Source organism: Chiloscyllium plagiosum, unplaced genomic scaffold (assembly GCF_037043375.1).
Source record: "Chiloscyllium plagiosum isolate Xiang-an unplaced genomic scaffold, Cpla_swu_hap1 HiC_scaffold_2, whole genome shotgun sequence".
Lineage (NCBI taxonomy): Eukaryota > Metazoa > Chordata > Chondrichthyes > Orectolobiformes > Hemiscylliidae > Chiloscyllium > Chiloscyllium plagiosum.
In genome coordinates, this window is record NW_028270140.1 from 122,850,265 (window position 1) to 122,862,943 (window position 12,679).

The 12,679-nt window shown below is 41.4% G+C and overlaps 1 protein-coding gene across 1 annotated transcript in view; it reads right to left on the minus strand.

Annotated features, from left to right (window-relative positions):
• tbca (tubulin cofactor a) overlaps positions 1-7,649 on the minus strand; it is an 83,839-nt gene extending 76,190 nt beyond the window's left edge. The window contains exon 1 of the mRNA XM_043721323.2: positions 7,493-7,649. Coding sequence (XP_043577258.2) covers positions 7,493-7,545 — 53 coding nt within the window. The 5' untranslated portion in view covers positions 7,546-7,649. The remainder of the gene's footprint in view (positions 1-7,492) is intronic.
• Between the last annotated feature and the right edge of the window lie 5,030 nt (positions 7,650-12,679).

Below are 12,679 nucleotides of genomic sequence, written 5' to 3' on the forward strand. Positions count from 1 at the left end.
GGTTATGATGCCTTTCGAGCAATTGAGCCACAAATATGGACTGCCAAGCAGAGATCTTTTCCATGTTTTTCAGGCTAGGGAATTTCATCCAGAAGACGACTACGCTCGATAGCAACAACGTCTGTATGTTCCATAAGCACCCTCTTGGTTAGTGCCCTCTATCGCTTGCTGGGTGGCAGCGCCTGACAGGATATTAACCTGTTATGACGTCTGGGAGCAAGAGCTAGGGGTGGAGGTCTCTTCTGAAACATGGGAGGACGTGCAAAAGATCTCAATCTGCAATTGGAAGTGCACTATACGGTTAAAGTTCTGCACAGGATTCATCTGGCCAAGTTTAAAAAAGGGGCATCTTCATTGTGCCCCAAAATGTAAAATAAGTGTGGGTACTCTTACCCATTGCTTCTGGACATGCAAGAGGTTCCGTATTTATTGGAGAGCTGTGGCAGGACAGATTGGGAGGGTAATGAGGACCAAAAGTTAAAGTAGACCCGATATCTCTTCTCCTAGGTCTACTGAATTTATCCTCCTTAGACAGGCAATATTCTTACTGATGAATTGGATGCCCGAGAACCCGCCGGGCTTGCTGGGATGGCAGAAATTAATTATGGACCACACTCCCTTGGACTTTATTTTTTTTTTTACAAAAAATGTGCACCACACAACAGACTTTTTTTATAATTAGAATTAGAAATGCAGGATTAAGAGATGGCAGATGAATTGGAAGAGTTATTTTGTATCAGTCTTCATAAAAAAGGGGAGAAAGTGAAGACTGCAGAGGCTAGAGGTCAGAGTCGAGAGTGTGTTACTGGGAAAGCACAGCAGGTCAGGCAGCAAACACAGAATCAGATAATTTAAGTTGTTGTTTTAAGTCTATCCAAGAGAAAGGCTGCAGTAGTAAGTACAGTGGGTTCTTTCTTGATAATATGTTTTTGGAGACAAGTCTCTTGATTAAACTTAAAATATAAGCCATAGCTATTAATTAACTTGGTGCAGTGTTTTGTAGAGGAATAAGACAGTGTTATTTTCTGGGTCTGTAGATTGTGAAGGAGCAAAAATTACCTTTGCAGTGATATGCACTTCTTGTCAGATGTAGGAGTTTAAAGAGAGTTTAAGGGTTACTGCAGATTATATCTGCCATAAATGCCTTTTGATGCGAATCTTATCAGATCGAGTGGATCTGTTGGAGAGACAGATAGGAGCGATGAGGAATTTGCAACAGCAACAGTTGTTATGGATGGCAGTTATAGGAAGGGGGGGGGAAAAAAAAAAAAAAAAAAAAGAGTCTCAGATACAATCACATAGATGGGTTAACTCCAGGAAGGGTAAGAGAGGTAGGCACCTAGGGCAGGAGTCTTTTGTGAATATACCCATTTCAAACAGGTATGCTGTTTTGAAAGATGTAGGGAGTGATGAATTCTCAGGGGAACGTACCTCGAATAACAAAGTTTCTGGTATTGAGACTGGCTCTGATGCAACGAGGGGTACGTCAGCTTTCAAGAGATCAACTGTGTTAGGGGATTCTGTAGTCAGAGGTACTGACAGACGTTTCTGTGGGCAGCAGAGAAAAAGCAGAATGGTGTGTTGTTTCCCTGGTACCAGGATCAAGGATGTCTCAGAGGGTGCAGAATGTTCTCCGGGGGAGAAGAGCCAGCGAGAGGTCATTGTCCACATTGGAACCAACGATATAGGAAGGGAAAAGGTCGAGATTCTGAAGGGAGATTACAGAGAGTTGGGAAGAAATTTAAAATGGAGGTCCTCAAGGGTAGTAATACCTGGATTACTCCCAGTGAGGGCAGGAATAGGAGGATAGAGCAGATGAATGCATGGCTGAGGAGCTGGTGTATGGGAGAAGAATTCACATTTTTGGATCATTGGAATCTCTTTTGGGGTAGAAGTGACCTGTACAAGGAGGACTGATTGCACCAAGATTGGAAGGGGACTAATATACTGGCAGGGAAATTTGTGAGAACTGCTTAGGAGGATTTAAACGAGTAAGGTGGGAGGGTGGGATCCAGGGAGATAGTGAGGAAAGAGATCGATCGGAGACTGGCACAGTCGAGAACAGAAGTGAATCACAACAGTCAGGGCAGGCAGGGACAAGGTAGGACTAATAAATTCAACTCCATTTATTTCAATGCAAGGGGCCTAACAGGGAAGGCAGATGAACTCAGGGCATGGTTAGGAACATGGGACTGGGATATCACAGCAATTACAGAAACATGGCTCAGGGATGGGCAGGACTGGCAGCTTAATGTTCCAGGATACAAATGCGACAGGAAGGATAGAAAGGGAGGCAAGAAAGGAGGGGGAGTGGCACTTTTGATAAGGGATAGCATTATAGCTGTGCTGAGGGAAGATATTCCCGGAAATACATCCAGGGAAGTTATTTGGGTGGAACAGAGAAATAAGAAAGGGATGATCACCTTATTGGGATTGCATTATAGACTCCCTAATAGTTAGAGGGAAATCGAGAAACAAACTTGTAAGGAGATCTCAGCTATCTGTAAGAATAATAGTATAGTTCTGGTAGGGGATTTTAACTTTCCAAACATCGACTAGGACTGCCATAGTGTTAAAGGTTTGGATGGAGAGGAATTTGTTAAGTGTGTACAAGACAATTTTCTGATTCAGTATGTGGATGTACCTACTAGCGAAGGTGCAAAACTTGACCTACTCTTGGGAAATAAGGTAGGGCAGGTGACTGAGGGGTCAGTGGGGGAGCACTTTGGGGTCAGTGACCATAATTCTATTTGTTTTAAAATAGTGATAGAAAAGGATAGACCAGATCTAAAAGTTGATGTTCTAAATTGGAGAAAGGCCAATTTTCACAGTATTAGGCAAGAACTTTCAAAAGCTGATTGGAGGCAGATGTTTGCAGGTAAAGGGATGGCTGGAAAATGGGAAGCATCCAGAAGGGAGATAACAAGAATCCAGAGAAAATATATTGCTGTCAGGGTGAAAGGGAAGGCTGGTAGGTATAGGGAATGCTGGAAGACTAAAGAAATTGAGGGATTGGTTAAAAAGAAGGAAGCATATGTCAGGTATAGACAGGATAGATCAAGTGAATCCTTAGAGTATAAAGAAATTAGGACTATACTTGAGAGGGAAATCAGGAGGGCAAAAAACAGGGACATGAGATAGCTTTGGCAAATAGAAATAAGGAGAATCTAAAGGGCTTTTACAAATATATTAAAGGACAAAAGGGTAACTAGGGAGAGAATAGGGCCCCTCAAAGATCAGCAAGGCAGCTTTTGTGTGGAGCCACAGAAAATGGGGGAGATACTAAATGAGTATTTTGCATCAATATTTACTGTAGAAAAGATTATGGAAGATATAGACTGTAAGGAAATAGATGGTGACATCTTGCAAAATGTCCAGATTACAGAGGAGGAAGTGCTGGATGTCTTGAAACAGTTAAAGGTGGATAAATCCCCAGGACCTGATCAGGTGTACCCAAGAACTCTGTTGGAAGATAGAGAAGTGATTGCTGGGCCTCTTGCTGAGATATTTGTATCATCGATATTCACAGGTTAGGTGCCGGAAGACTGGAGGTTGGCAAACGTGGTGCCACTGTTTAAGAAGGGCAGTAAAGACAAGCCAGGGGACTATAGACCGGTGAGCCTGACATCGGTGGTGGGCAACTTGTTGGAGGGAACCCTGAGGGACAGGATGTACATATATTTTAAAGGCAAGATTTGATTCGGGATAGTCAACATGGCTTTGTGCGTGGGAAATCATGTCTCACAAACTTGATTGAGTTTTTTGAAGAAGTAACGAAGAAGATTGATGAGGACAGAGCAGTAGATGTGATCTATATGGACTTCAGTAAGGCGTTCGACAAGGTTCCCCATGGGAGACTGATTAGCAAGGTTAGATCTCATGGAAACAAGGGAGAACTAGCCAGTTGGATACAGAACTGGCTCAAAGGTAGAAGACAGAGGGTGTTGGTGGAGGGTTGTTTTTCAGAGTGGAGGCCTGTGACCAGTGGAGTGCCACAAGGATCGGTGCTGGGTCCTCTACTTTTTGTCATTTACATAAATGATTTGGATGCGGGCATAAGAGGTACAGTTAGTAAGTTTGCAGATGACACCAAAATTGGAGGTGTAGTGGACAGCGAAGAGGGTTACCTCAGATTACAACAGGATCTGGACCAGATGGGCCAATGGGCTGTAACGTGGCAGATGGAGTTTAATTCAGATAAATGCGAGCTACGGCATTTTGGGAAAGCAAATCTTAGCAGGACTTCTACACTTAATGGTAAGGTCCTAGTGAGTGTTGCTGAACAAAGAGACCTTGGAGTGCAGTTCATAGCTCCTTGAAAGTAGAGTTGCAGGTAGATAGGATAGTGAAGAAGGTGTTTGGTATGCTTTCTTTTATTGGTCAGAGTATTGAGTACAGGAGTTGGGAGATCATGTTGTGGCTGTACAGGACATTGGTTAGGCCACTGTTGGAATATTGCATGCAATTCTGGTCTCCTTCCTATTGGAAAGATGTTGTGAAACTTGAAAGGGTTCAGAAAAGATTTACAAGGATGTTGCCACGGTTGGAGGATCTGAGCTACAGGGAGAGGCTGAACAAGCTGTGACTGTTTTCCCTGGAGTGTCGGAGGCTGAGGGGTGACCTTACAGAGGTTTACAAAATTATGAGGGGCATGGATACGATAAATAGACAAAGTCTTTTCCCTGGGGTCAGGGAGTCCAGAACTAGAGGGCATAGGTTTAGGGTGAGAGGGGAAAGATATAAAAGAGACCCAAGGGACAACGTTTTCACGCAGAGAGTGGTACGTACATGGAATGAGCTGCCAGAGGATGTGGTAGAGGCTGGTATAATTGCAACATTTAAGAGGCATTTGGATGGGTATATGAATAGGATGGGTTTGGAGGGATATGGACCGGGTGCTGGCAGTTGGGACTAGTTTGGGGTTGGGATATCTGGTCGGCATGGACCGAAAGGTCTGTTTCCATGCTGTACATCTCTATGACTCTATATAGAATGTAGGGAAATAGATGGTGACATCTTGAAAAAATGTCCATATTACAGAGGAAGAAGCGCTGACGGTCTTGAAATGCATAAAAGTGGATAAATCTCCAGGACCTGATCAGGTGTACCCTAGAACTCAGTGGGAAACTAGGGAAGTGATTGCTGGGCCTCTTGCTGAGATATTTGTATCATCGTTAGTCACAGGTGAGGTAACAGAGGACTGGTTAACGTGGTGCCACTGTTTAGGAAAGTGGTAAGGACAAGACACGGAACTATAGACCAGTGAGCCTGACATCGGTGGTGGGAAAGTTGGAGGGAATCCTGAGGGACAGGATGTACATGTATGTGGAAAGGGCAAGGACTGATTTGGGATAGTCAACATGGCTTTATGCATGGGAAATCATGTCTCACAAATTTGATTGAGTTTTTTGAGGAAGTAACAAAGACGACTGATGAGGGCAGAGCAGTAGAGGTGATCTATATGGACTTCAGTAAGGCATTCGACAAGGTTCCCTATGGAAGACTGGTGAGGAAGATTAGATCTCATGGAATACAGGGAGAATTTGCCATTTGGATACAAAACTGGCTCAAAGGTAGAAGACAGAGGGTGGTGGTGGAGAGTTGTTTTTCAGACTGGAGGCCTAAGACCAGTGGAGTGCCACAAGAAGTGGTGCTGGGTCCACCACTTTTCATCATTTATGCTCACATCCAAATCATTTTACATAAGATGTATAGTTAGTAAGTTTGCAGATGACACCAAAATTGGAGGTGTACTGGACAGCGAAGAAGGTTATCTCAGATTACAATGGAATCTTGATCAGATGGGCCAATAGGCTGAGAAGTGGCAGATGGAGTTTAATTTAGATATATGTGATATGCTGCATTTTCGGAAAGCGAATCTTAGCAGGACTTATACACTTATTGGTAAGGTCTAGGGAGTGTTGCTGAACAAAGAGACCTTGAAATGCAGGTTCATTGCTCCTTGAAAGTGGGGTCGCAGGTAGATCAGATTGTGAAGGCGGCATTTGGTATGCTTTCCTTTAATGGTCAGAGTAAAGAGTACAAGAGTTGAGAGGTCATGTTGCAGCTATACAGGACATTGGTTAGGCCACTGTTGGAATACTGCATGCACTTCTGGTCTCCTTCCTATTGGAAGGAAGGAAGGAAGGAAGGAAGGATGTTGTGAAACTTGAAAGGGTTCAGAAAAGATTTACAAGAATGTTGCCAGGGTTGGAGAATTTGAGCTATAGGGAGAGGCTGAACCTTAGAGGTTTATAAAGTCATGAGGGCATGGATAGGATAAATAGACAAAGTCCTTTCCCTGGGGTAGGGGTAGCCCAGAACTAGAGGGTATAGGTTTAGAGTGAGAAGGGAAAGATATAAAAGAGACCTAAGGGGCAACTTTTTCATACAGAGGGTGGTAGTTGTATGGAATGAACTGCTAGAGGAAGTGGTGGAGGCTAGTACAATTGCAACATGTAAAAAGGTATCTGGATGGGTATATGAATAGGAAGGGTTTGGAGGGATATGGGCCAAGTGGTGGCAGGTAGTACTAGATTGGGTTGAGATATCTGGTCGGCATGGACGAATTGGACCGAAGGGTCTGTTTCCATGCTGTACATGGCTAATACTCTATCTACCGTTAGACTGAAGTCCACAGATCAGCTCCCAACAAAAAGAAATGCTGAATATTTAAAAGGAAACAGCCAACATTTACTTTCAAAGGTGATAAACAACAGCAAACATGAAAAGGTTGATCTTGAGCACTATTTCAGCTTTAATCACAAATGCAGTACAAGGGACCAAAGGTACAGATTAACTTGAGGAATGGTGCAAGGAAGAACTTCTCCTGAAAAAGGCAAATACACTTGGAATAACCAGACTAAAAGCTCATGGGTCAAGTCATTATTGAATGATAAAGGTATGATACATTTCTATGTGAAGACTGGCGAGTTGAGCACAACAGTCACCACCCCGACCCTTCAACCCCCAGCTTTCTCTATCTTGGTTTCAATTTTAGAATCTAGTTATGCCTCAGGTGTTCACCCTGGGGTCTCCTTTGTGACAGGTCTCTGCAGTCGAAATTGAAAGATGACAGCGACAGAACGCCGCTAGCCAATGCTTTTGGTGTGAATACCAACAAAACAACATGGTTCGTGTACCATTTGCACCAAAAACCTTACCCCGAGGTATAATCCAACCTCGAATGTTTACCGTTGGAAAGACGGACGGCTCCACAAATTCCATCAAAGCCGACCCTGTCTGACAGCATCATCGCTCCCGATCGCAAAAAGCCCATCAACTAAATTTCGCCCCAAACAAAAAGCGACCGAAGTGATTCAGCAACTTTCGGGCCAGGTGCGAGGGGGGCCCTCGGCTCAGCCTGGGCCTCGAGTAGTAATAATAGCAGCAGCCGCCGCCCGCTCGGCGGGCCTTGTGATCCCGCACAGGCCGACAACACACCCCAAGGACCAACAACTCCTTCCCGCTTAACATCACGTTTTCCACTCACCGTTTCACCACGCCGATCTTGATTTTTATCTGTCGAGTCCTGGGGTCCGCCATGCTGGAGGTTACTGAACTAAACGGTGCAAAACGCAAACCGGAAATCCCGCGCCTAACATTCAACTGTCGCCCAGCTCCTAATAACCGGGAGGAGGAGGCACGCATGCGCCCTCGCCCACCTGGGAACCAGGTGCCGACGTTCTATTAAGTTGCGTCCTGCGTCTTAAGGAACTCATTGCAAATTGTTTCCCCACTTTTTCACCCAACTTCTCAACTCAGCTTTTTACAATTAAGTGTTACACTTTTGCTTTTAAGTAGACAGCTATTTCTACAGTAGATTCTGAGGAAGGGCTAGACTTTACCATGTTAGTTTGCCGTTCGGCCCGTCCAGTCTGCTCCACTATTCAATGAGATCACGGCTGATCTGATAATCTTCAACTCCACTTTTCTGCCGTAACCCTCTTTGATTCCCTGACTAATTCAAAAAAGTCTGTCTTTCTCAGCTTTACATATACTCAACAACCCCTATACTTCCCTACACTCCGCAGTAAAGAATTCCACACACTACTACCGTCTGAGACAAAAGAATTTCTACTCAGCTGTCTTACACGAGTGAACCCTTACTCTGACATGTCCTCTGCTCCTGGATACTCATGCGGGGCGGGGCGGGGTGGGGGGAAAGGGAAACTCTCAGCATTGCCTGTCATGTCCCCAGTAATCATTTTTCATTTTTCTAAACTTCAGTGAGTACAAGTCCAACCTACTCAACCTGCCCAAAAAGAAATCAATGTTCCTTCAATGTTGCTGCATCAAAATCCTGAAATTCCCTCCCTAACAGCATTATGAGTCAACCTGCAATACATGGACTGTGGTGATTCAAGAAGGCAGCTCACCACTACCAACTCAAAGAAAACTAGAGGTGGATAAAACATGCTGACCAGTGAATTGAAAAAAAGTATTGTCCAAATAGTAAAACATGATTGTGACCTGTACACTGAATGTTTTTATGAACAAATAATAAATCAGAACACTTCTTGAAAGACATCAGAAAATATAACAGCCCATTAGGATTACCAACAAATCTCTTTATTTTGATTCAAGAACTATGAACTTCCAACCTGTTCTATAAAAAAAATGAGCATTTCAATAAATGCTGAATATGTAGGCATTGACACGCCTTTGAAATTGATTTTTACTATTCATAGTTTTACAAATATTGAGGAAATTGGTCAACACGGAGAATTTGATATTTAGGATTTTTGACAGTGTCACTGAAGATATAGAGAATGGTACATATATTAAAAATTGTAAATCTAATTTAACTAGAGTCGAGACAAGTAAGCTAAAGCAAATAGAAGTAAGTTCCATGTGGAAATGAATATTGTTGAATAATATTTTGAGTATAATTTTGTGTGAATTTAGTTATTTGTATTTTATCTTTGTATGAAATAAATTATTTATTAAAATAGTTGTTTGAAAGTAAGTAATTAAATGAATTTTTGAAAGAGATCTGTTCATTATATTGAAATGCTTCAAATAAATTGCTTCACAGAACAATTTTTGTCATCTGATTTTCAGCTTTAGTACCTAGCTTACTCAGTCCATATGTCCATAAGGCAAATAGCATGTTACTTCATGTAAACATTTTCTTTATCTTTTGGTTTAAAATTTTTTTAACTTCCATTCCTTTTTTTCTCCAGACATAGAATGGGTAACTGTTTGTTCTCTGTAATCACCAACCCAAAGAAACCCAAACATATAAATAGAAAGCAGGAATTATCAGCAGTGTCTTGCCCGGAGAGCCACTGAAGACATTACCCATTATGGTGACGAAATGTCTGGAAATGAACCTTACAGCTCAGCGAGCAAACCTACATTCAGATTGCTAACCTTGTCACACAGTAGACACTGGGACCAAAAGAATGGGATTTAACAAGCCATTTCAATGAGAAACAACAGCAGGAGGTAAATTATTCAAATGGAAAAAAAATTCTAACCATTCCAACCATTTCAATGTCAAAATCAACTGATAATTTCCCTTCAGGTAAACCATGAACTCAAGAAATGATGCAATGAAAAGATGAAGGGAGCAAAATGGAAAACTTGAACTGATTAAAGTAACAAAGTATGACTTGAAACTAATTATTTTTGCAATTCAAATACAAGTAATTGCACTTACTGTCTACCTTGTTCACATAGGTTCCAGTGCTACCTAAACTACTAAAAGTAACCTATTTTTCCTCTCCAACATTGGTTACAGCACAAAAAGAGGACATGCTGTCCATTGTGTCCATTTCTATTGACCTCTATGCCTATTCTTGATGATTTGCCAATAAGAATCTTAATACAAAGAAGGAACATATTAGGTTTATTGTGCCTATCCAATAGATGCTGTTCCCCTGTTCACTCCCCCATATTTCCCTAAGCCTTTCTTTCTCACATTTATATCTAATTCCATTTGAAGGTTACTCCTGAATGTTCTTCACTACCTTTTCAGGCAGTACACTTGAGGAAAGTCTAGAACGGTTGGCAATCTTGCTCAACAGACCTCAGTGCAGATCCAATATTACATAACATCTAATGTAGTTACATACATTCTATACTGCCAGTAGGTCCATGACATTGTTTAATGCTGCTTTTTTTCTTATCAATGATTTTTTTAAAGAACATTGAAAGCCCAAGGATACTTTAAGGGAGACAGTTACAAAGAACTATATGTTTTAATCCACTTGCACAATTACTGTCAGACCTCTTGTGTTATTACACAATATCTGTTCTCAAAATTGTATTAAGTTCTCCCACCTGGCCACACAGAGAGAATACACTTACTGCTGATGCTAGAAGTTTGAAATCAAAATACAAAACAAATGTCAGGCAGCACCTGTGGAGAGATATAGAGTTAACACTTCAAATCAATAACTCTTCATCAGAAATTAAATAACTTCTTAATTATTTCATTTGGCCAAGACCTTGCTTCCCAAACAACACTAATTTTAAACATATGTCAGTGTAACTTTCAGTAGTGTTATTATCACTAAAGACTCCACCATCTCCAGCGGAAGTAAAAACACTGAATGTTCTGGACTGAGACCTACAATGCATAAGTATTTTGTCAAGGCTGAAAACACTGCAGTAGGAAATAGGTATTAGGAGGGGGAAGAGTAAGAAGGAATGAAATAAGGTCTGAGTTAGTTTTACTGTAAGTATATGTGAATGCATGAAATTAGATCAACAAGATAAGTGAGTTGTATATTCATGTTGCAAATATTCATGTAGAAATATGATGTTGTGATAGAAGAGTTAGGGAAAAGTAAAAAGAATGAAATCAGACAGACCACCTAGCATTGACCTAGGTCACCAGGAATGTTAATGGTGAACACAGCCCTGTCATTCCTGCAAAGTTATCCTAATCAAATCTTGAGGATTTGAGCCAACATTGGGAGAGCTGTCATACAAACTGGACAAGATTCAGTGGAGCTACCTTCTGTTCACACATTATAGTGAAGTCACCAAAGTTCTGTTATTCTTCACATGCATCCAACCCTCCAATGACACCATTGGTGAAGGATTGTAGTAGTGCTAAGTGATTAAATGATTTTACAGGCATTTTTATGGCTACAGACTTGAATCCAATATAAGATGTCACCTCCTGGGTTCCAGGATCAGGGATAACACTAACAGTTAAAAAGCACCTAATGGGGGAGGGTGAACAGCCAGCATCAGTAGTCACATCAGTACCAATGACATAGGTAAAAAGAGGATGAGGTTCTCTTCCTCAGTTCTGAGGAAGAGTCACTCAACCCAAAATGTTAACTGTGATTTCTCTCCACAGATGCTGCCAGACCTGCTGAGCTTTTCCAGCAATTTTTATTTTTGTCTTTGATTTACAGCATCCACAGTCCTTTCAGTTTTCACAGAATCTGTTCAGTTAGAGCTAAGAAATAACAGGAATTGTTGGGTGTATTCATAAGCCACTGACCTGCGGGACAATAGATAATCAAATTTGTAAGGAAATTACAAAGAGATGCAAAATCTGTAAGATAGTTAAAATGAGCATTTAATTAGATTAATATATAGCAGCAGTGTAAAGGGCAGAGAGAAGAAAGAGTTTCAAGAGTATCTTTTAGGACAATTTTCTGCACCAGTATATTTTTGGTCCAATGCAGAAGAAAGCATTATTGGATATAGTTCTAGAGAAGGGGGTGAATCATGAATCATTAAGGGAACATTTAGGGGATGGTGACCATTATGTCAAAGTTGTCAGGTTGGCATGGAACCCTAAGTAAAAATAATTTATAGGCATAGGGTCAACAACATTGGGATGAGAAGGGATCTGAGTAAGATAAGTTGAAATCAAAGATTGGCAGGCAAAACTGTAAAGGAGAAATGGACTACATTTAAAGACAAGATAGATCAGGCATCTTAAATTAATCTAGTCGTATTTGCCAGCATTTGGCCCATATATCTCTAAACGCTTTCTGGTCATGTACCCAACCAGATGATTTTTAAATGTTGTAATTGTACCAATCTCCACCACTTCTTCTGGCAGCTCATTCCACATATGCACCACCTTCTGCGTGAAAAAGTTGCCCCTTAGGTACCTTTTAAATCTTTCTCCTTTCACATTAAACCTATGCCTTCTAGTTTGGGACTCCCCTACCCTGAAAAAAAATGAATATTCACCCTTTCAATGCTCCTCATGATTTTAGAAACCTCTATAAAGTTACCTATCAGCGTCCAACATTCTAGGTAAAATCACCCCATAGCTCAAACCCTCCAAGCTCGGCAATATTCTTGTAAATCTTTCTGCACCCTTTCAAGTTTAACGTATTTTCTAAAGCAGGGAGACCACAACAGAACAGAGCATTCCAGAACCAACGTCCTGTACAGCAAAATGACTACACTCAATGCACTGACCAATAAGGGCAAGTGTACCAAAAGCTGCCTTCACGATCCTGTCTACCTGTGACTCCACCTTCAAGATACTATGAACCTGCACCCCCAGATCTTTTTTTCTGAAACATTCCCCAGGATCCTACCACTAAGCCTGAAATCCTGCCATGATTTGCCTTATCAAAATGTAACACCTCTCCATTACAAAGGTTAAACTAATTGTTGTAGATAGGCTTATCTTTATATCCTTTATTGAAGAAATCTGTAACATTTTCAGTTCTTTATTCCTCTAGCACCACCA